Source organism: Prionailurus bengalensis, chromosome B3 (genome assembly GCF_016509475.1).
Source record: "Prionailurus bengalensis isolate Pbe53 chromosome B3, Fcat_Pben_1.1_paternal_pri, whole genome shotgun sequence".
Taxonomy (NCBI): domain Eukaryota; kingdom Metazoa; phylum Chordata; class Mammalia; order Carnivora; family Felidae; genus Prionailurus; species Prionailurus bengalensis.
Window position 1 is genome coordinate 10,442,874 of NC_057355.1, and position 25,207 is coordinate 10,468,080.

The 25,207-nt window shown below is 44.5% G+C and overlaps 1 protein-coding gene across 2 annotated transcripts in view; it reads left to right on the plus strand.

Moving 5' to 3' along the window:
• Nucleotides 1-25,207, plus strand: part of SV2B (synaptic vesicle glycoprotein 2B) — a 191,276-nt gene that overhangs the window by 99,923 nt on the left and 66,146 nt on the right. For both annotated transcript variants that reach the window (XM_043554753.1, XM_043554754.1), the window contains exon 2: nt 9,493-10,335. In XM_043554753.1, coding sequence (XP_043410688.1) covers nt 9,885-10,335 — 451 coding nt within the window. In that variant the 5' untranslated portion in view covers nt 9,493-9,884. The remainder of the gene's footprint in view (nt 1-9,492; nt 10,336-25,207) is intronic.

A 25,207-nucleotide genomic window follows, 5' to 3' on the forward strand; every position in this document is an offset into this window, starting at 1 on the left:
ATCAAATTACAGTAGTGTTGATAAGATGGCCATTATCAGTCTTGGTTGGGGCTTCCTTCCCCACTCCATTGGACCACTTAAGTGGTCCCCCAAACATTGGGGGTACCTGGCTCTTAGTCCATGGCATGTAGCCTTGTTCTAGCTGCTACTCAGGGCTGCCCAAAGGAGCAAGCTTTTTGCCATCCGCTAGGCAGTTCCAGTTTGGTTGAAAACATTGACACCACTCAACAGTTCTTGATTCTGTTTACAGATTGTATGACTGGGTGCAACCCTTGTTGCTGATCCCAGAGCTGCAGGGTTAACAGCCTACGTAGATACTCCCCAGCTATCCCTCATCCAGAGTGCTACCTTCAAGAGGGACTGGGTTCCATCTCCTTTCAGGGAACTCACTTCCTATTTCGGTCTCCCATCCAAGTACTAACCAGGCCCGACCCTGCTTAACTTCCGAGATCAGACAAGATCGGGCGCGTTCACGGTGGTATGGCCGTAGACTCACTTCCTATTTTGAAGAGTTCCCCTCTCTCAGAGCTTGGGCACCTCATCTACACGTCAAAACACCAGCTTCTCTTCCTCTTCCCTTCTAGCTTAGTGCCTGGAAGGGTCTAATTGTCTGAAGACTTGGTTGAAGCCTTCTTTGGCTTCGCCCTTGAATCAGCGCGCGCACGCGTGCGCGCGCACACACACACACACACACACACACACACACACACACACAGAGAAAAACCTAAGCCAGAGGTTCTTGACCTTGAGCAAGCACAAAATTACCTGGAGACCTTGCTAATAAAACAGACTTCTGTCCCCTTTCTGTTTCATAAGATTAGGAATGGGGTCTAGGATTCTGTTTTTAACTGGCACGAAATGATTCTCCTCTCTCTTGCAGGTGGTTTGAGAACCACACCATGGAAAACACTGACCCACCTTTAGCACACCGAGGAGCAGAGAGAGAAAATGAGCACTTCAGGGAATACTAGGCAAACATTAACATTCTTAATAAGTCATCCTGCCTATTTACATAATGTAAATACATATTAGCAATATATAATATTATGGAAACTATTGGTATAATGATATAAATATACTATTTACCTAGCATTTCCACCTACTTTATAGTGTGATCATTTTCTTCTTTCTTTTTTTTTTTTTAATTTTTTTTTCAACGTTTATTTTTATTTTTGGGACAGAGAGAGAGACAGAACATGAACGGGGGAGGGGCAGAGAGAGAGGGAGACACAGAATCGGAAACAGGCTCCAGGCTCTGAGCCATCAGCCCAGAGCCCGACGCGGGGCTCGAACTCACGGACCGCGAGATCATGACCCGAGCCGAAGTCGGCCGCTTAACCGACTGAGCCACCCAGGCGCCCCTCTTCTTTCTTAATAAGTCCTTCAAAAGACAAAATTTTATAACACCATAATATTTAGCTGTATAAATATACTCACCTTTATTTACCTGTTCCCTGTTGTGTAATACGTTTGTTTTCCAAGTTTGATGTTGTAAAAAATATGTTGATTAGCATACTTCTCCATAAATTGTGCTCTTGTTTTTGTATATAAAATTTTTCTTTTACATTTATTTATTTTTGAGAGACAGAGTGAGACAGAGCACGAGCAGGGGAGGGGCAGAGAGAGAAGGAGACACAGAATCTGAAGCAGCCTCAAGGCTCTCAGCACAGAGAGGGTTCAGCCCTGACACAGGGCTCAAACCCATGAACCGTGAGATCATGACCTGAGCCGAAGTTGGACACTCAACCGACTGAGCCACCCAGGCGCCCCATCTTGCTTCTGTATTTTATTTTATTTATTTATTTATTTATTTAAATTTTTTTTTCAACATTTTTACTTATTTTTGGGACAGAGAGAGACAGAGCATGAACGGGGGAGGGGCAGAAAGAGAGGGAGACACAGAATCGGAAACAGGCTCCAGGCTCCGAGCCATCAGCCCAGAGCCCGACGCGGGGCTCGAACTCACGGATCGCGAGATCGTGACCTGGCTGAAGTCGGACGCTTAACCGACTGCGCCACCCAGGCGCCCCATCTTGCTTCTGTATTTTAAAATGAAGAAGCATTCTGGGGTGCCCGGGTGGCTCAGTCGGTTGAGCGCCCGACTCCTGGTTTCAGCTCAGGTCATGATCGCAGGGTTGTGGGATTGAGACCTGCATCGGGCTCCGCACTGAGCCTGCTTGAGATTCTCTTTCTCCCTGTGCCTCTCCCCCTCTCCCCCTCTCCCCCTCCGTAAAATAAAATTAAAAAATGTATAAAATGAAGAAGCATTCTGAGCATCCCTATTACTCTCAAGGATTTAGTGTGGCTTTGAAATACTTGCTGTTTTCCTCCCACCGAAAAATCAGGTGGTTTGGTTCTTGTTTAATAATCAATCGTTTCTCACTCCTTGGAGACTAGCTTCCTGTTTTAACACAGTAGAAATAGCTGGGTGATTCAGCTAAGAAAGGAGAGAAGCGCTTTCGTGTCACGCTAATGAGCCAACGGTGTTGTAAGTGGGACAAGGACAGTGATTGCGGGGTGCCTCAGAGAACACCGTCTCCCCAAACCAGCCAGATAAGCTTTGGTCTTTTCAGCCCACTGGTTGGTGTCAGCTACCCCAGCAACATCAAGCAGTGTATTTCAAAAAGCATTGCAGGTGGCTCAAACCTATCGTATGGTCAGGAAGTTGATAATAAACAACTCAGGCAGTCCTTGGAACCCCAAGCACCCCAGCCATCTCAGCTGGGAACATGGCGTTAATAGAAAGCTCGCGAGGGAGGTGAAAGAGTGAATGAATGACTTCTTGTGAAAGGTGGCATCTTCAGGATGTCAGTTGATCTGACTTTTTTTTTTTTTTTTTTAACAAAGGTAAACCATTTGGTCTAGTTACAGCAAGTGCAAGGGCACTCTGGCCCATGGGCCATTTTAGACTTGCTTCCAGCCCAGCACTAAATAGCTATTAACCTTCTTTCATGAGCAAATATTTTCAAAGACCTTCTGTGGTTAGAGGCTCTGTGTTTGGTGTTGTAGGTGCAAAAATCAGTAAAACCCAGGGTGTTATCTATCCTAGAATTGCTTACAATCCCTTGGCAGGGAGACATATAAACAATTATGATAAAATAGGATAAGAGAGATATGTGCATGATGCCATGGGACCTCTTGGAATAATTCTAAATGTTTAAGAATAAAGAGCCATCCAATTGCCAAAAAATGGTTTATCTTTTGGCTGCTAAAGATTGTTGCTCTTAAAACAGACACTATCCTAGATATTAAAATAATAACAATCATGTTTTAAATATTATGTAGATAGTTCAAAGCACTGTCACAGATACAGAAGAAAATGTTGAGTCTGAGACTGGAAAGGACTTTAACAAGTCACCTAGCACAGCCCCTCATTTTAGGGACCTCAGAGAGTGAATGACTCATCCAAAGTCCCACAATGACTTGATGGTAGAGATAGGACTATAATTCAGGTCTGATGTCTAGTGGTCCAGTGGTCTTTCTCTTACACAGCTGATAGTATTTTGTGCTCAGTCCCCCTGCCCTCTCTTAGTACTCATTATTGGCATGACCTACACAGTTAGGATAGGAATTTAAGGAAGAGGTGTTTGCAAAGCTAACTAACACATTGGACATCTCATTAGTATCCATCTGAGTCTGTTGACTTCCCTATGTCTTGTTCATGTAAAATAGAATTACAGTAAGGTTCTCAAATAACATTTACTCAAGTTATACATTTATGTGCCTCATTTCCCCTTACATTTAAGCCAAATAGTTTCAGGAGTACCCTAGTCTAGCTCATGTATTGGGGTACTGGTCCTTCTGGTCCAGATTATCCGCCATTTTCTTCAGTCCTGACTCACTGGGGAGAATTTCCTATCAAGGCCATTTGTAACAGAAGACACAGCTGCTGCTGATTCCTGCCAAGGGGGCCAATAAGTGTTCCCAGCTTTCCAGGGGTGGGCATATGTTGTTGTTGTTTTTTTTCTCTCGGGTAGATTCTTAGGGTGGAATCACTGGGTTATTTTGTAAGAGCATGCTTAACATTTTAAGAAACTGCTAAACTGTTTTCCAAAGGAGCTGAACCATTTTTCATTCCTTGCAGCAACATATGAGGGTTCCCGTTCACCACATCCCTGCCAACCCTTGCTATTGTCTATCTGTTGATGGGAGCTGTTCTGTTGGGTGTGTGGTAAATCTCATTGCGGTGTTAGATAGGTTTTTATTCAGGTCTTTCACAGCACTTAATATAGAAATATGCAGTTTGAATCTTCAGAACAGAATGCCATGTTTCCTAAACTTATTTGCTCTTAGAATTCTCTTTTTTTTCCCCTCTGAAATGAGTGTATTAAATGCCTAACTTTCTACAGCACACATTTTGGGAAGCGTTACATCACTTTATTATAATATTATTTTTAGCTTTGTTCTCTGTGATATTTAATTATGAACAAGTGTTTACCACACAGTGATGCTGAATCAAACAGCACAGACTCAGAGGTTTGTAGAATGTGAGAGGTGAGGGGAGAGGCTGACAAGGTTGGGGTTGGCGTGTTCTTGAGAGGCAGTGGTTTTCTTGAGAAACTAAATGTCACTTTGTTTTTATCTGCACTTGATTCCCCAGCCTGGCCCAGATGGACCCCACATCTCAAGCAGAGCTAGGCTGGGCTCAAGCTGAGATCCTGGCTCCATGTTAATTGTCAAGGCGCAGTCAGATAATGATCATAATGACAACGACAATGAAAATCAGATCAGATTTGTATCAGTCACATCTGTGCCAGGCAGCATGCTAAGCCTTCTTCACGGATTTTCTCATGTGGGTATTTTTTATCACAACCATTTTACAGATAAGAAAATTGAGACACAGATGGTTAATAGCTTGCGCTCAGGTCAGAGGAAATGGCGGAGTCAGGACTTGAACCTGGCGCCTTATGACTCCGAGTTTGTGCTCTTGAACCACCCTGTTGCATATACCCCCCTCTCACCTCCCCCCGGCAAAGGCAGTTTGAAAGAAGTCAAAAGATTTTGTTGTTGTTGTTTTAATTATACAGCAACCGGAGGATTCTGGAAAGATTTCCAGTCCAGAGTTTGCCCCCCTGGAGTCACCACTGTCCTGGTCACCTCGCTTTCTCCTTCTCAGCTGACAGGAAATGTACACGTGTTCTCCTGTGGGAGTCTCCTTGTGTCCTTCCTTCTCTTCCAGTCCCATGGCTACCATCTTTTTCTGGGCTTAATCTCACCTTTGGATTATTACCAACCATACACACACACACACACACACACACACACACACACACACTTCTACTTAGTTTTGTCATCCCTAGGTTTTATCTTAAAAACTAGGCCACATATCCCCACCAGGGAGATCATTCTAGATCCCTGCTTTGTGTGATATGCTGCTGTGGTCACTTCAGCAACTGTCATGGCTCCCTTCGCTCAATGGAAAATTCCCAGTCCCTGAGCAGGGCATTCAGATCGACAGCTCTTTTCTTCCCCACTGTGTCTCCTGTAAGTTTTCCTTCATGCATCATCTGCTGTGGGCACGTGCTTCTTTGCTGCCCAGACAAGCTAAGCCAAGTTGTTTTCCATGACTTTGCTGATCCTTATTTCCCAGCCTGAAGTGCCTTCCTCTCAATTGCTGGCTTCTTTGAGCCCTTTCCTGCCCTTGGAAGTCCCCAGGATGCTATTTCAGCACTTCCAGCCCACGAGGACCCGTCCCTCTTCTGAACTCCTTGGGAGAGCCTACAGTCATGATGTTTTTAGCATCAGTCTTGAAATGAGTATAATAATAATCCTTGCCTCATTGGGTTGTTGTCCTGGTTAAAAGTCCTAAAGCACATGATACACTTAGCATAGCACCTGGGCACAAAGCCACGAGGCAAGTATTCAATAAATAAAAGATAATATTGTTAATAATTAAGATTGTCATTTTTATTACTGTATGATGCTTTGTGTTGTTTTATCTGACTCTTTCATGAGGAGCAGACCTCTTGAGAATGGGGCTCAGGTCAGGTTGGTATCTATCACAATGCCTCAAGCACCAAAGATCCTGGGGGATGTTTGTGGGGGATAGGCACCTGAAGCCCAACCTGTGAGTCAGAAGCTTGATGTCACTCTTAGCTCTGCAGGCAACTCAGCGTGTGACCTTGAACTTGTATCTTTGGAGTCCAGTGTCTTCCACCTTGTACATCATCCTTAAGGCTCTTTGTGAACTTCAAATCCAATTCTTGATGCTGGTTCTCTGTGTTTATTTGGACACATTCTTTAATTTCCTTGAAGACTTGGCTTTCATCCTACATGAAATGGAGAGAATAATCTTGCTTCACTGTTGGCTGTGAGAATAAATGAGGTATTGCTTTTCAGTGAATGGTTGCTCTTGTGGTTATTTTATTATTGTTCTTCAGTTGATAAACGCTTGGCTTGTCAATGGTGTTGAATGTCTTAGTTTACTGGAGCTGCCATAACCAAGTTCAACAACTTGGGTGGCTTAAAGAAATTCACTGTCTCATGGGTCTGAAGGCTAGAAATCCACAATCAGGGTTGGTTCCTTCCAAAGCCAGTGAGGGAGACTGTTCCAGGCTTCTCTGTTAGCCTCAGGCATTCCTTGGCTTATGGATGGCACGCTCCCTGTGTCTTGACCTCATCTCTCTCTTCAGATGGGTCTCTGAGTCCACATTTCCCTTCTTTATAAGGTCACACCAGTCATACTGGATTAGAGCCCACCCTAATGACCTCATCTTGACCCAATTACTTCTATAAAGACCATATTTCCAAATAAGGTCACATTCTGAAGTACTGGGGTTTATGGCTTTGGTGCACCTTCTTGGGGGATCACGTTTCCGCCCATCGCACTGAAAGTGATTGATGGTTGTATTCTCTAGAAAATGCTTTGCTGGAAAAATAACTTGGCATTTCTCAATGGAAGAGAAAACAACCCACAACACCTGACAGGGATTCCTCCCTACTCTTCTGCACTAGTCACTCACAGCAGCTCATTTCCCTGGATCAGATGAGTGGAATCAGCTTTGAGGAAGATCTGCGTCTTTCTGCAAAACACGAGTCCAGGACCTGTGCCCCTCAAGACAGTTCCCACGTGTACTTTTAGAATTGCAAATCTATCGTTTCTGGTTCATGACATTTTTGCAGAGCCCCCAGGATGGAAATAACACACAAGATCTCAGGCAGTTGGCATTCTTTCTCTGTTTTTTTTTTTTTTTATAGCACTTTGCAAAACTCTCATGCTGTAAACATGCGATTTATAGTCCTTCTGTGGTTCCGAAATGGATATAATAAAAACAGATTTAGAATATTATTCTGACATGGTTCAGGCCAGCATGGTCTAATACAAATTTATTTACTGGGGTGGGTGAAAAATATGGAAAGATAAAGTGAGAATCAGTCCTTAGTAAATCTTTCTTGCTAACTCTCATGATCCTTTCTGAGAAGGCAGTCCACTGGTGGAGTCCTTGGGGTGTTTGTGGAAAATGCAGATTTTCAGGTACCACCCCCCACTTCGCAGGTTCAGAGTCTTTGGAGGAGGGGTCCTGGGATTTGCATTTCTAGTAAGTCCCTCAAGCCCCTGTCATTCTGGCTCACCCTTTGTTTGAGAACCCCTGGTCTCCGGCTTCGTCCAGAAGACATATGTTTTGTTTTTGAGTCAGATGAGTTCCAGAACTGGAGTCTGTCCAGGGCTGAAGGTGAGAAGAGCTGGGCAGGCAGGTGTGGGGCGGGGCGCCCAGGGATGTGCCGTCAGCACGGTGAGGATGAGTGTGTGCAGTCCGTGGTGGGGTAGCATCTGCTGAGCTTGGTGAGAAAGGTCCATGTGGATTTCAGATGGGACAGGGAAGGTTGTAAAGGTTGAAGGCACATATACATGACAGCGGGTGGGTTGAGCTGGGGAGTGGGTTTCTGGTGGCCCCAGTGAAGGAGTCTGGCAGCCAGGGAGAGTTGAAGTGGGGTCCTGTGTGCGGGAGGGGCCTTGCCTCCACCCCTGGGGGCTGCTCAATGAGAAGCTGGGGAGCCCCCCCACCCCGGGGAGCTGTGTGCAGATTAAGATTCCTGAACTTGAACCAGCCCCTCTGTGTGCTCTGGGAATCTGCATTCTAAAGCCCTCCGGGTGATCTAATGTGACACTCCCTCTGAATAGCATTTGGAAGGCACAGGGACCATGGAAAGAACTGACCTTGGGAATCAGTGGGCCTGGCGTTGGGTCCTAGCTATTTGACCTTGACCTGACTCCATCTGAGCCATAGTTTCTTTATCCGTAAAACGAAAGTACAAATACTTTCTTCTTGTTTTGATTGTTGTGAGAGTTAGGGCTAAGGGATGTGACACATTAAAAAAAATTTTTTTTAATGTTTATCTTTATTTTTGAGATGGAGAGAGACACGGCATGAGCGGGGGACAGGCAGAGAGAGAGAGGGAGACACAGAATCGGTAGCAGGCTCCAGGCTCTGAGCTGTCAACACAGAGCGTGACACGGGGCTCGAACTCATCAACTGCGAGATCATGACTTGAGCTGAAGTCGGCCGTTTAACCGACTGAGCCACCCAGGTGCCCCAGGGATGTGACACATTTAAGCACAGTTTCTGGCACACAGTAGGCTTCATTAAGTGGTGACTCCAAACCTTGTGAGAACTGAGATTCAAGAATTTAATTGGTGCAGGGTGTGGTAGTCATGGGGCATAAGAATCAACAGGTGGCCCCAGGGATTTGACTCGGCTCTGACAATACAGTGTCCCGGTTTCTAGAATTGGGGCTACCAAAAAAAAAAAAAGAGCAACAATAATGTCAGGGCCTCAATAATGTTTACCATGCAGGTCTGATACTGTGCTAAGCATTTTATGAACAACCTTATGAGTTAGGTACTCTCATTATCCCCATTTACAGATGAGAAACCTGAGGCTCAGAAAGACGTGAGCATGGTCACACAGTCCTTACGTGGCAGACTCAAGCCCTCTGGCTCTGGGTCTTCAGCAGCTTTTCCTGCCTAGTTAAGTCAAGTCCAAGGTCAGAGTGGCCTTCAAACCACAGTGCTGAGTCTTTGGAGAAATGGTCCTGGATATTTGCCTCACCTTTCTAGATGTAAAATCATATGGCCGCTTCATAGCAAAGTTAGAAAAGCTGGCATTTTCCTAACAGAAGCTGGTATGTAAGAAACCTACCCTGTTGCCAAAGGCTTGGTAAATTCTAACAGAAAATCTGTAGTACAAAATCGCCTTGTATTGAGAATCCCTTGCCTGCTTTCTATTTAGCCCTTGTGTTGAGTTGACGCCCTTCACAGGTTCATCAACCCTTCAAAGGGCCTCTCTGACCCTCTGCTTTTTCTCCCCTTACTCTTTGTCTCACTGATTCAGTCCTTATTCATTCGATACCAATCTGAACGTCTAATCAAGATTTCCTCCACCTAACCCCTGAAGCACTGGCATTAGTAAATATATTTGTTTAATTCTGAGAGTATTTTGTGAGAATTTCTGCATTTTGTAACACTGCTCTCTCCCTTCTCTGCACTCCCAGGGCATAACCTTCAGTAGCAGAACAAATCAGGCCAGCCAGCACGCTGCCAAGTCCTGTGGGCTCCTTGTCAAGGAAAACAGCTGGCCCCATTTCTAATCAACATCTCCCCCACAAAAACACTGCTGGGTCACTGAAGGAGACTAGACTAGAATTTGAAACTTTCCAAAGACTCGCAATAGACATTGAGTGCAAAAGGATACTTACTTTGTCTTTGCCCGCATCTGCTCTATTTGGGAGACGAGAAGGAGAATCACCCAAGGAGTCACACGAACAGATTCTACATTTAGACCTCTACATATATAATGGGTGATGGTTATTGAAACAGCCCAAACCTCTACCAAGGAGTGAGAGATATAGCTTGAGAGGTGACCAGGCAGTCCCAGGACTGAGCAATGGATGACTACAAGTACCAGGACAACTATGAAGGCCATGCCCCCAGTGATGGCTATTACCGTGGCAACGAGTCCAACCCAGAGGAGGATGCACAGAGTGATGTTACAGAGGGCCACGATGAAGAGGATGAGATCTATGAGGGGGAGTACCAGGGCATCCCTCACCCAGATGATGTCAAGGCCAAGCAGGCCAAGATGGCACCCTCCAGAGCCGATGGCCTTCGGGGCCAAGCTGACCTGATGGCTGAGAGGTTGGAAGACGAGGAGCAGTTGGCCCACCAGTACGAGAACATCATCGAGGAGTGTGGCCACGGGCGTTTCCAGTGGATCCTCTTTTTCGTCTTGGGTTTGGCTCTGATGGCCGATGGAGTGGAGGTGTTCGTGGTGAGTTTTGTCCTGCCCAGTGCAGAGAAGGACATGTGTCTGTCCAGTTCCAAAAAAGGAATGCTCGGTAAGTAAAATTTCCAAAGATCATTCTCTCTGTGGCATTAAATTATGAAGGGGAAAGAGCAGTAAAACTTGTATAGCACCTGTTACTATTAGACACCTTAAATCTATGACAATTCCCTTGTGATGCTATCACTTTACATCCATTTTGCCTTTAAGATATTTTTGTCTCAGAGAAAATTAATTGGCTCAAGTTTACCCAGCTAGTAAGTATTGGAGCTTGGATCCCTGCTTAGGTCTTCCTGAATCTCAACTTCTTGGTTCTTTTTCCAAATCTCATTGCCTTTTTGAGAGTCACATTTCTCTCATCTTCGTATTAAAACCACCATCTTCTACATTCAAATGACAAATACATTTTGCGAGTGGTAGGCCAGAGGCCTCTTCCTCTCTGTCCTCTCTGTGTCCTTCTAGAATCCAATGGCACCTGCTCCTGGTTTCTCTTGTATGTAAGTGTTAGTGGGCTGACTGCCCGTGTGCCTTGGGGATGTACGCTGGGCTGAGCACACCCCCAGAGCCCCTGCAGGCCACTGGGAATCACACTGTGAAGCACAGATGAATTATACAGGAGGCAAGACCAGCCTTGCAAATCAGTAATGAGACTAGCAACATCAGAACCAAGCATCAGATGTCAGAGCCTGAGACAGAGGATTTTGTGTAGAGAGAGGTTGGCACGAATGGCGTGGCGTAGAAGAGACTGATCATAATACAGACAAGGATTTGCCTCGATCATTAAATGTCTTGCAAAACATATCCATTCTCTAAACTTGAAGTCCGTATGATTGATTATTTAACGAACATACAGTTATTGTGAACTTGCTCTGAGTCATGTTCTTAACCCTCAAGAACTAAAAATCTATCTAGCAACTTAGCTCATTCATTGAACAAATATTTATTTTGCATATACTGTGTGCCACTCTCTGTGCTCAGCCCTTGGGGAGAAAATACTGAACCAGACAGACATAGTCTCTGCCTCTCAAAGAACTTACACACAGCAGGACAAACAGGCATTGTGTTAATGATGCGTTGACAGACAAACACAGAGGGTTATGTAATTACTGTAGAGACGAGTGCTATGAAATGCCTCGTGTGGTTCTCTTCCCCGGTACTAGCTTTAAAGTAAGGGTTGGCAGACATGTTCTATAAAGATCCAGAGAGCAAATATTTTAAACTTTGCAGGTACAGATAGTCTCTGTGACCACTACTCAACCCTGCCTTGGCAGCACAAAAGCAGCCATAGACAACACACAAACACATGGACATAACTGTGTCCCAATAAAACTTTATTTGCAAAAAAAGGCAAAGGGCCAGATGTAGCCTCTGGGCTGTGTGGTTTGCCGGCCCTGATTCAAAGCCACTATTAATAAGATTGGGACATTAAAATAAAGAAAATATCTGCAATAAAGACTCATTTCTGGAAGCTTTTCAAGTTTGTTTTCTCCATTTCTGCTTAACTAAGGGGACACTGAAAATAGTTAAATTGCGTCAGGTGTGATTGTTAGGGAACCCAAAGAGGCTGTGTATGTACAAGCAGAAAGAGTAACTTGAGGAACAAGAATATTTCCCAAAGTTTTTATTTTTATGTATTTAAAAAAAATTTTTTTTAACGTTTTATTTATTCTTGAGACAGAGAGAGACAGCATGAATGGGGGAGGGTCAGAGAGAGAGGGAGACACAGAATCTGAAACAGGCTCCAGGCTCTGAGCTGTCAGCACAGATCCCAATGCAGGGCTCGAACTCACAGACTGCAAGATCATGACCTGAGCTGAAGTTGGACGCTCAACCGACTGAACCACCCAGGCGCCCCTACCCAAAGTTTTTAAACACCAACAGAAGTTTAGTTCCTTTTTTTTATTTTTTATTTAAAAAAAATTTTTTTTTAATGTTGTATTTATTTTTGAATGAGACAGAGTGTGAGCGGGGGAGGGGCAGAGAGAGAGGGAGACACAGAATCTGAAGCAGGCTCCAGGCTCGGAGCTGTCAGCACAGAGCCCGAGGTGGGGCTCGAACCCACGGACTGTGAGATCATGACCTGAGCTGAAGTCAGACGCTTCACTGACGGAGCCACCCAGGCGCCCCAGTTTAGTTGCTTTTTAAAATTTCTTTCTTTTTTTTTAATAAGGGCAAAAACCAAAACAGACCCCAAGCCTCCAACCAAACCATACAGTCCCCAGTTGATGTAAACATACCCACGGCATTGATTTGTTTTGTGGTATTCTCAACAGAAAACCTGGGTCCCTGTCAGGCCAAATTGGCAATGTCAGTAATAATTTCATGTCCCCTTGGTCTCTCTGCCACCTTGGTGCCTGGCAGTCTTGTAACAGAGCTGTCACGGCTCCTGACAGCTCCCTGGGAAAATGCTGGGAGTCGAGGGAACGTGGTCCTAATCTGGAGAGTTCGTGTTTGTGCAATTTTGCTTTCAGTGTTTGCCAAGAAGGTGCTATGACTCAGCCCAAGAAGGGCAGGGAAGACTTCCCATGCACTCAGGGGGCCCCCTTTGCGGGCAAGGAAATGGATCCGGGGAGGTGAATGATGGGAGGGTCTCCAGGGACCAGCATTTCCACATGCTGTTTCTTCTGACCTTCGTGGTCACCATGGTGGTTAGAGAGCAGTTTCATCCTATTCGTACGCATCAGGAAACAGGCTTAGAGAGCCATATCCTAGGTTACACAGTAATCATTGCTGGAGCTGGGATTCCAACCCAGGTCTGTCTGGTTTCAAAGTCTACACTCGTTCTGCTACACCATACTGCCTTTCTCTCATACACGGTCTTGGGAAAAGAGGTTACGCCATGGGGTGGGTCTGCTTTCCATGTCTTCAGGCACCTGGTAGGTTGCTTAGAGTACCATAGACTGCTTCCCACAGAGAGGCAGCATGGTGTGAGAAATGATGGGGTGGGCGCTGGCGTCTGGCCACGAGGGTTTGGCCACTGGTATGTCATTTATCAGCTAGTGACCTTGGGCAGGTCGTAAATTCTCCGAGTTTCCCGTATGTGGATGAGGGTGATAATACTTGGTGTGTGTGTATGTGAGGACTAAGTGACATAAAGCTGGTAAAGCAACCAGCTCTCCATAAGTCCTGAACCACTGTTAGTTGTCGTTACTGTGTATCCTGACATTCTCCTTCCCAGCACTGGCCGCAAATGACAGTCGCAGTGATACAGGAGCAGCATGCACTCTGGAGTCAGGTGGCCTGGGTTTGAGTCTTGGTAGGATGATTTGGGGAAAGTTGCCTCACTTCTCCGAGCCTTGGTTTCCTTGTCTGCAAAGTGGAGATTGACAATAGGATCTACTTTATAGGGTTTTGTGGCGATTCAGTGAGTTCGATGTATTTCACTTGCCTGAAACAGTGCTTGCACATAATAGGTGCTCAAGATATCTCAGTTGTTGTTGTTGTTGTTGTTATACAGTTGTTATTCTTACTAAACTGATGGCTTGATAATGATGAACCACCCAAATTCAGGGCTACATCTTCTCAGGTGATGACATTGCATATTTTTTTTTTCAGCCTAAATTATTTATTGCAGGCTTTTAAGATCAAGCTGCCCTCCCTTGGCTGGTGACAATGCCTCCTCGTTCAATGCTAACCCAGTTCTAGCTCTCTTTCTCTTTCGTCTGTGTGTGTATGTGTGTGTGTGCGTGTGTGTGCACGTGCGTGCGTGCATACACACGTGTGTTTGTATGTGTTTAACACTTAATTTTTTAAAAGCAGTTTTGGCTTCACAGCCAAACAGAGAGGAAGGTACAGAGATTTCCAGCATGTCTCTGCCCCTACATGTGCCTGGTCTCCTTCCATTACCAATATCACCCCACCAGACTGATACATTTTTTATAATTGTATAACCTACATTGACACATTGCTGTTACCCAACATTTGTACTTTACTTTTGATTGGTAAATTAAAATTGTACTTTACTTTTAATTGGGCTGACTCTTGGTGTTACACATTCAATGCAATGACATGTATCTATTATAATAGTATCATACACAGGTAGTTTCACTACCCTAAAAAATCCTCTGTGCTCTGCGCATTCAGCCTTTCCCTGACTCTGACCCCTGGAAACCACTGATTTTTTTTTTCTGTTTTTGTAAGGTTTTGCCTTTTCCAGAATGTTATAATAGTTGGGTCATACAGTATTTATGTAGCCTTTTCACACTGCCTCCTTTCACTTAGTAATTTGCATTTACGTTTCTTGCAAGTCTTTTCATGGATTGATGGCTCATGTCTTTTTAGTGCTGAATAATATTCCATTGTCTGGATGCACCACAGTTTATCCGTTCACCTACTGAAGGACATCCTGGTTGATTCCAAGTTTTGGCAGCTACGATAAAGCTGCTATAAACATCTGCGTGCAGATTTTTATGTGGACATAAGGTTTCAGCTCCTGTGGACAAACACCAAGGAGTGTGATTGCTGGATCACATAGTAAGAATACGTTTGGTTTCGTAAGAAATTGCCAGTCGTCCAAAGAGGCGGTACCAGTTTGCATTCCCATCAGCAGTGAATGAGAGGTCCTGCCACTCTGCGTCCTCACCTGGGTTTGGTGTCGTTGGTGTCTTGGGTTTTGACCGCTCTTACACGTGTATCTCCTTGATGTTTTCACCAGCATTTCCCTGATGACGTACCATGCAGAGCATCTTTTCCTATGTTTATTTAGCAAATATATATCTTCTTTTGTGAGTGTCTGTAAAGGTGTTTGGCCATTTATATATATATATTTTTTTAATTTTTTTTTTCAACGTTTATTTATTTTTGGGACAGAGAGAGACAGAGCATGAATGGGGGAGGGGCAGAGAGAGAGGGAGACACAGAATCGGAAACAGGCTCCAGGCTCTGAGCCATTAGCCCAGAGCCTGACGCGGGGCTCGAACTCCCGGACCGCGAGATCGTGACCTGGCTGAAGTCGGACGCTTAACCGACTGCACCACCCAGGCGCCCCTTGTTTGGCCATTTTTAAATGAGGTGCTTCCTGATTGTTGAGTTTGAAGAGTTCTTTGTACATTTTGGCTAACGGTCCTTTTTCAGGATGTGTGTTTTGCAAATATTTTCTCCTAGTCTGTGACCTATCTTCTCCTTTGGACTCTGCTTCTTTTATAAAGAAACAGAAAGAAAGTGATGCCCCTAGACTTGACTCCTCCTTGATGTTCCAGGAAGAGAATTCAGTAAGAGAACATTCTTTACCCCAAAATTCAGACCTCAAGTCGTAGAGTATTTTGTTATTTTCTTCCTGGAATCAAATGAATCAGTTCAGAAAATAAGAGAAGTATCCTTAGGCCAGGTAACAAAAATATCTGGGTGTCCCTGTGCCTCTTTCCTGAGCTTTTAGAAAGAAGAAAGGTGAGCTTATTCAAGTGTGGAGGTTTAGGGGGTCACTTATCCAGAACTGTCTTTCTTCAGGAAGAAAAAGTCTAGGAGAACATTGTCAGTGACGAAGGCCCTATCCTGCTAACTCTCAAGCAGATGGTCTCCTATTAATTAAAATGTTCATTCAGTTGCCCCTAGGTGGCTCAGTCGGTTAAGCATCTGACTTTGGCTCAGGTCACGATCTCACGGTCGGTGAGTTTGAGCCCCGCGTCGGGCTCTGTGCTCACAGCTCAGAGCCTGGAGCCTGTTTCAGATTCTGTGTCTCCCTCTCTCTGTGCCCCTCCCCCACTCACGCTCTCTTTCTCTCCCCAAAATAACATCTAAACATCTAAATTAACATTAAATAAACATCTAAAAAATTTTTTTAAATGTTCATTCATTATTACTTTTAAAACTACTGGGGCACCTGGGTGGCTCAGTTGGTTAAGTGTCCAATTTCAGCTCAGGTCGTGATCTCACGGTTCGTGAGTTCGAGCCCCACATCGGGCTCTGTGCTGACAGCTCAGAGCCTGGAGCCTGCTTCTGATTCTGTGTCTCCCTCTCTCTCTGCCCCTCCCCCCACTCCCGCTCTGTCTTTGTCTCTCTCTCAAAAATAAACATTAAAAAAAATAACAAACAAAACTGCTGGATATTACCGCATGCCTGATATGTCCTCTATTCGGTGGCAACACCAAGAGGGCAAGTCAAGGCACTCGGTGGGTTTTATTTTTCTCCATATATGTGTGCGTGTGCTAACTTAGTAACATTATTACGAGAACAGTTTTTCGGTAGTTTATCACAAAACAAGAAGGAACACTCTGCATACTACTTTTCTGACCTAAGAACAATTTTTTGTGCAATAATACTACTTTGTTTTCAAAACCATGACTTCCTTGCACGCAGTGCATCAAAGGAAATCAAGGCAGGTCTACTGCTTTCAGTAACTGCTTGCTTCCAGAGTGTGGTTCAGAACATCTCAAGAATAGAGGACTCTGGCAGGGCCTGTCTGCACACTGCAAGACAGAGAAAAATGCTTTTATTTATTTAAAGGTCACTTTCAAAAAGTTAAAAATGGGTGGGGGGGGGTGGATATCCAATACCTAATGTCCATCTGTACTATGGGTTTAATTACATTTATTTTTTTGCAGTTTTATGTTTTGCTTTTTTTTTTTTAGTGTGAGTGTAGTTGACACAAATCAATGAGTTTCATTCTAAAGGCAGAACTAGAGCTCACACAAGAAATAGAAAATATGAAATAGCGTGACGAGACTCGCAGTGCCGCATTTAATGCTACCCCTGTTGCCCAGATATGAAGGGAAGAAAGGCCGTTTAAGGGATGGAGTCCGAGCTCGGGCCGTCCAGAAGTCTTCCTCTGGGATCCTGTGATCTTAGGTGGTTGGCGGAAGAATCCACATTTCTTTTTAATCCCTTTTCATGTAATATTGATGTATTTTCCACGCAAAGAGATGGGACTGTGTTTGGTGCTTTCTTTTTAACATTTTTTTTAATGTTTATTTTATTTTTGAAAGAGAGAGACAGAATGTGAGCAGGGGAGGGGCAGAGAGAGAGGAAGGCACAGAATCCGAAACAGGCTCCAGGCTCTGAGCTGTGAGCACAGAGCCCAACGTGGGGGCTCGAACTCACAAACCGTGAGATCATGTCCTGAGCTGATGTCCAAGGCTTAACTGCCTGAGCCACCCAGGGGCTCCTGTGTTTGGTGTTTTCAACGGAGTTGTTTGCATCTCAATGCCTTGTTTCCTTGCAGCTGGGATGGCGTTTAATATTGGTGACACAGAGGACATACCAATGGCATCCTCCTCTGCCTGCAGTGGGTAAATCGATACCAAAGTCTCCCCCATAATTGCAAAAACACCCCAATTGTGGTCTCTTCCCACCTTCATGCTGACCAAAAGCAAGACTGTCCCATTTTCAGGCAAGAGTTCCATTTTTGCCTTCAGAATTTTGATTTCCTGGAAGGGTCTAGATGCTCGCTCGGTATGTATTTTATTGGCTCTTAGTTTTTTCTTGCCATCTGCTGTGGGACAGCTCAGGGAGACCCAAATTACCTTTAGACAGTAATTTAGAGCCTAACAGAGGACCCTGTGAGGGCATGGAGTGATGTCACATGGGGTGGATTCACGAGAATACATTTTGAGCTGCATTTCCACAGCTGCTCTGATATGGATGTATTACTTGGGTGTCATGAAAAATTATCGTTTAATTGTTTTATGTGTGAATTCCTGGTGAACATCAGAGAAGAGCATTTGATTTCTGAACCACTTTTTCTTTAGCCCTGAATTCAGAGTGTCGGTTCCTGAAAAGAGGGGCCACTCTATGTCCCAGGGCCTGGCACAAAATAGGCGTTCAGTTGAGTACTTACCACCGTGAAAATAAATACTCTTTATGGCAAAATCCACCAGTAGGAATTTCCATATATACATATGTTTTGTGTGTGTGTGTGTGTGATTTATATGAGCTGTTCTTATTTATTTCTTTAGATCATGGGATTCTTTAGAAGAAAAGATAAGGGTTCCCTTAATAGAGTTCACACTGACCGCCATATTTAGGAGTGTGGGCTTGATTCCACAGGCATTGGAGAGCTATTTAACGAGGAGCTATTGATTGCCTTTGAGAAAGGGAGTGACGAGGTGGGACCTGGGGTTTAGGAGGATCACTCTGCCAGAGTGGCTTTGGTACCGGGAGTCGTTCTTAAGGATGAATTAATGATCTTATGATTTTAAGGATGGGATTCTGAATTGGTTCTGGAGCTTCTGGAATTGGCTTTCTAGTCTGATTAGGTTTAGACACGATGGACTTCGCCAATGGTGTGATGTGGCAACAGAGACACAGAAAATATCATCCTTGGATACTCCTGATTAAACATTTTGAAGAGGCAAGGTGACCATGTGCATAATCCCTTGGAATTTTTTGTCTAACTAACGAGTATAATGAGCTTGGTGGAGTCAGAGCAGCAATCTGAATAGTCTGATTCTGGAAGACTGTAGTGTTTCCAAAAGCGAAATAGGTAGGAAGCCTGCTAAATTGTCACTTGTTCTGTATAAGCAGAAAAATTCTAGGTAAAGTGAACAAAGCTCCAACTTGTGTCATAAAAATAGCATCACGTCAATTTCCAGACTTGATCCAGTTTACAGATCCAGAACTCCTTTCATGAAGAGGGAGGCTGAGTCCCCGTGAGGAAGGGTACCAGTATATACTGAAAACATACTTCCCCCCAGTCTTCCCAAGGGACCTATGGTCTTTTTACCAGAGTAATTGTGCACTGGGAAAAAGGAAATACGACCTCTTGAGGGTTGAAATGGCTCTGAAATGGCTCTAATCCCAGGAGACCCAAACATTCCTGTGGTTCACCAGAAAGAGTGGGGGCTCATGGAGGTCAGGCGATCTGTGGAGATTTAGCTCAGGCCCCTCTCACAGTAGGCTCAGTGGGTCCCCAAACCCTCCTTTGGTTATTACCCCAGTTCTGGAATGCGCAATTGGGGTAGACCTACTCAGCAACTGGCAAAACCCCTACATTGATGAAGAATGGATTGTCAGGGAGACTAGATGTAGGAGAGCCGACAGAAGGTCCCGGAATAGCCCAGGGGAGAAGTGTGTGGTCCCTGGGCTAGTATGGGAAGGAAATAGTAGATAGCATTTGAGTGTTTTGAAAAATTGAGATTTTTATATAGAGCTTTAAAGTATTTCTGCTATAAGCACCATTTTTTTGTGTAATTTATGCAAGGAAGGAAACAGAGGGCCCAGGCAAAGAAGACAACCCCTCTTTAAGAGATTTACACCTTTCCACAGCTGGTTGTATTTATTGTAAGATAATTGAATTCATAGCAAAGTGTTGGCTATTACAAAGCTGACAAGTAAATGCAATTTTTTGGTAATAAATATACAATGAATAAAAAGAATTTCCTATATAACCAACCAACCCACCAGCCAAACAACCATCCAAAAAACCGGCATCATGTTCTCAAGATTAAGGTGTTTTTTTTTCCCCACAATTAACCACTGGGGTTAAGAAAAAAAAATCTTACAAGGAGAACTTCTTGCAAAGAAAACCCTCACTTTCATGATGTGGGATCCAGATTAAGTATGGATTTAGCTTTGAGTGGGACGCTTTTCCACTTGTCTACAGCTGTGTCCGTTTTTGTGTTTTTCCACTTCTACATCAGAGGATAGTACCTACCTCGATCTCAAAGCACTTGTGTCAATGACTTCAAATTATTAACTGCTGATTCAAACTTATGGATCCTGGGCTTTATTCTGATTTTAATCTAGATTGAATCAAAGGTATTTGGGGCTTACGCATGTGTAGTTTTTAGTTTTACTTGGAATAAATGGCATTGTCTGGAGAGAGAGGGAGATAGAAAGAGAGACAGAGACAGAGGAAGGAGAGGGCAACAGAGGATGGCATTTACCCCCTGGGGTTGCTGGGGGAATTAAATGGAATCACCCATGCTAACCATGCAACTCAGGAGAGGCACACAGTAGGTGCTTGGTCAGTATTCACCTTGCTCCTCCGATCCATCTGCAAAACCGACGTTTTAGCTTCTGACTTGTTTTAACCTTGGTTAGGGCAAGGATATCTCAGCCAATTCTTTCTACTGTCCTTGCAGAACATCTCCTTCGGCAATGAGACCTTCAAAGACTTGAAGGATTTTTTTTTGCCACTACAGTTATATGCACACTCCTTGAGACCTTGTAAATAAAAGGTGTTTGGTAACTATCGCCTTATTGATTATCAGAATAAAAATGTTGTGGTTATTTATTTATATTGACCTACCTGTATTTATGTTTATATTTGCCCCCATCATGGAAAACTTCAGCAAATTTAAAAAAGCTCATAAGGCTGTTAATCCACATATTTGAAAATATGATCCCCAGACCATGGAAAATACAACAGGAATGAATGAGGGCAATTTCTAAGTAGACTGGTGTATTTACTGGGAATGGAGGAGAAGTTTCAGGGTTGGGCATAGGCTACATAGGTAAGTAGTCCATTCCCTGTAAAAGGATATGAAGACTTTGATATGAGTGGCCCAATCAAGGGGAGCCTGGAATGGATCTCTCACGGCATCTTAATGGGCTTTGTTCTGGCTCTGTATTGCTGAATACCAAACAAACACACCAAAACCTTCACACCATTTTCTTTGCTAATGAACCTGCAGTCTTGGCAGACATCTGGCCTCTGCTCCACTTGGCATTACCTGGGGCAACTGGAGGGTGGAACTAGAATCATCCGAAGGTTCACTCACACACTTCTGGTGCCAAGGCTGGGAAGACACAAACATCTGGGGGCTGCTTATGTTATACGATCTCTCTGTGCCAACAAGGCAACCTTCAAAGCAGCTAGATTTCATACTTGCTGGCTCAGGGTGGCCAACATGCATTTCCTGGAAGAGAAAGATAAGCAAAAGCCATATTGTTTTTTTTTCTTCCTAAATTTTTATTTAAATTTCAGTCGATTAACATACAATGTAATACTAGCTTCAGGCATACAATATGGTGATTCAATACTTCATACATCCGCTGGTGGCTCCTCAGGACAAGTGCACTCCTTAGTCCCCCGTCACCTATTTCACCCACCTCCCCACCCACCTGCATGCTGGTAACCAGCAGTTCTCTGTAGTTAAGAATCTGTATCTTGGTTTGCTTCTCTCTTCTCTCCCCGCCCCCTCCCCGCCCCTGCTTCCTCATTTGTTTCTTAAATTCCACATATGGGTGAAATCGTGTGGTATATGTCTTTCTCTGACTGACTCATTTCGCTTAGCATGATACTCTCTAGCTCCATCCGCATCATTGCAAATGACGAGATTTCACTCTTTTTATGGCTGAGTAGTTGTATTCCATTGTATGTATATACCACTGATTCAAAGGGATATATGTACCCCAATGTATATTGCAGCACTGTCTCCAAGAGCCTAATTATGGACACAGCCCAAGTGTCCATTGATGGATGAATGGATAAAGGAAATACATAGATACACATATACAAAGCCATATTGTTTTTTGTGACAAAGTCTGAGAAGGCAGGCAGTCTTACTTTCTCTACATTCTATTTGTTGAGGCCATCATAAAGACCTTTCCCATTTCAACAGGGAGGGGAAATAGTCTCTATCTCCTGATTCAGAAGTGACAGGGTTCTGAACAGAGGGGTGCAATGGGACCAGAAATATTGCTTTAGCCATTTTGTGCAATACAATCAGCGACCGATCTTATTTGGAACTGGTCCTCTGGGTGGCCCTTCTTAATGGCATGCATTATTGCCATTTTGCTCTAGATAATTCTTTGCTCTGGGGCTCTGTCCTGGGCATTCAAAGCTATTGAGCAGCATCCCAGGCCTCCACCCCACCAGATGCCAGAAGCACCCAGCTCCCAGTTATGACCACCAAAAATGTCTCCAGATGGTGCCAGATGTTCCCCGGGGTGGAGGGGGAGGGTGGAAATCAGCCTTAGTGGAGAACCACTTCTAGATGAGCATTCTCAGCCCTGGCTGCCCATGACATCATCCAAGGAGCTGTTAAAAAAACGAAACCAAAAACAAAAACAAAAAAAATAGGCCCTGCTCTAGAATAATTAAGTCAGAGTATCTCTGGGTGTGGTGTGGGCATAGGCATTTGTTCACGGCTCCCTTGTGATTCTGTGGTGTAGCCGGGTTCGAGAACTAGGTATTCTACAGAGACCCAGTAAGAGCTGCTGAGATGTCAGGGGTTTTGCTTACTATGCAGTGTAGGAACTGTCCCCCAAAGGCTTCCTTCTCATGTTGGTGACGATGGCTGGGACATTTGCACACACCTTGACCAGCATGAAAAAAACGGGGTTGTGTCCAAAAATCAGATTTACTTTTGCACAGTGCTTTACAGATTTTCAGTGGTTTTCATGGATACTCTGAATTTTAAATGACCCTGTGAGATGGTCAGAGTGATAATCCCCAGTTTGCACGATGAGGGAGATGTTGTCAGAGACCTTAAGTGATTGCATGCTGGCCTGCGGTTTAGTTCCTAATGTTGTTCTCTTGTCCCGTGTCGACACTCACTGCCACCGGTGCTCACCGTGGGCTACTTTATAGTGATGAGGCTGAGAGGTTATTTTCTCATGGACAGATTTATTCATAGAAACCCAAAGGAGAATCGTGATTTCCCAGTGCCTGCTACAACTGCTGTTACCTTCCTTCTCATTTAAAAGTCAATTACAATAATTCCACTATCACCACCAAGGGCTATAATCTGATAAGCTCTTCCCTTGCAACCATTCTGTATTAGGCATTTTTTTATTTGATCTTCCTCAATATTGTAACAGCCTGCAAGGGAAGCTTTATTTTCTCCCATTTTACAGATGGGAAAAGTTAGGCTCACAGAGGTTAAAGTAACTTGTCAAAAGTAGTTAGAGATACATCTAGGATTTGAAACCAATTACGTCTGACTCCAAAGGCTTAACTTCAAAGGTTTCTCCTCTCACTTGGCTGCCGCATCCATGAAAGTTGTTTCTAGGTGCCCATTAACCTTTTTTTTTTAAAGTTTATTTATTTATTTTGAGAGAGACAGAGTGAGTGGGGGAAGGGTAGAGAGAGGGAGAGAGAGAGAGAGAGAGAGAATCCCGAGCAAGCTCCACACTTTCAGTGTAGAGCCCGGTGTGGGGCTCAAACCCACGAAACCTGACCTGAGCTGGTCAGAGATCATGAGATCATGACCTGATCATGAGATCATGACCTGAGCTGAAATCGAGAGTCAGACACTTAACTGACTGAGCCACCCAGGCGCCCCTAGGTGCCCATTAACCTCAAACAACCTTTTATGTGAAACGTATCGCTCCAATAAGAGGCAGTTGCAAGGCAACTGGGCCCTCACTGGAGTGCCGGGTAGGGTGCAGCCCATCTCTGTGGGTGAGAGAAGGATGTAGTCCATGTCCCAGGCAGCTGGACCAGAAAGGCAGGGGTGATGATTTTACTGGGATCCACAGCAGTTCCGGAGGCAGAGACTGTTGGCCGAGAATAGGCTGTCCAGAGATTGAAGAGCAATACCGCCCTCCTCCTGTATCAGGCCATGTAAGGGGTCCCAAGGAATGATCCATCACCCTATATGGACCAGAGCAGCAGAAGCTAAAAGGACTCCGCACATCCCCACGGCCAAGAATCATGTCAGAGGTGGAGCTCATAACTGTTCAGCTAAAATGGTCCTTGGTAGGCCAGGGGATGTAAAATTCCCTCTTTATAAGTCTCGTGCAGCCAAGCCCAGCTGAACTGATTGTCACTTTGCAAAAGATCAGTTTTGTTTCCAGAAAAAGTCTCAGATAGTAGCAGGGCAGGGAGGAGGGAAGGGAGGGTCAGATAGATAGTCCCGGGAATGTAACAGCCGTTGACATGCCCCACGGGACCCACTGAACAGACTGAATGTGAACACCTTCCCCTCCAGTGGGGGCCAGCTGGGGCTGCTCACATGTGCAGAGTGAACATTTTTTTGTTTCACTGCTGGAATTTTTGCTGACTCAGAGATGGGCATCAATCTCTGCTATGGATGTGCAGGAAATGACCCAGTGAAGTTTCATCCTTTCCTTGGCCTCTCTGCCTCACCTCTCTTGGGCCCCCGGAAGGGAAGTGTTGTCCTTGAAAGGAGATGTGATAACAAATTATAAGGCATGAGCCATTAATTACAACAGTGTAGAGTCATCTAATACTAGAAGGGAAAGGGATGAAGGATGGCTCCTAGTATGCCCTTGGTTTCCAACTGGAGGAAACCAAGCCCCAAGAGGAAGTGAGTTGGTCGAGGTCATATACTCTGAGATTGGGACCTGGGACCCCTGCCTACTGGCACAGACTTGTCTTGCACAGACTGGCACTCTATGTCTTGCCTCTGCACCAAGTAATCTAGCCTTTTGGTCTTAAGGAAGACTATACAAATCAATCAGATGATCTTTTCTCTGTATGACTTCTTTTTTAGGAGACAGTATATGTTTAGGATACACTCAGTTGCCGATAGCAATGGCTTTGAGTCATAGAGATGTTTATTGTTTACTTATCAAGAATTCCCTGACTAGGTGGTCCCAGCGTGGGTTAGTGCTTCACTGATGTCAGGGCATAAGGTCGGGCATCTCTGTCATCCTCCTTTCCTTTTCCTCATGGTCACAAGGTGATCACTGTAGCTCTAAGCTCTATATCCTCCCGTAATGGCTTTCCCAGCAGAAAGTAAGAAGGATGGTGGCAAGGAAGTGCTTCTTCTGCTTTTATTCGGCGCAAAAATATTGCCCAGAAACCTCTGATAACTCCTTGAATAAATCCCTGGCAAGAGAAATTGGATGGAGATGACCATCTTAAGTTAGCTGTGATCCACCCTCTAGGGTTGAGTATGTATGTAGAGGGACAATTGCTCTGAGACTATTTTAATACCGAAACAAAAACCAAGGTTTCCTTAATAGGGAAGGAGAAGGAAAAAGTTTTGTGGGGAATGTGGCCAACAGACTCTACCGTGTGCGTAAGTGCTTTAAAGGCAGATGGTGCGGTTATACATCTTGGCTACACCATTAACTGCCTC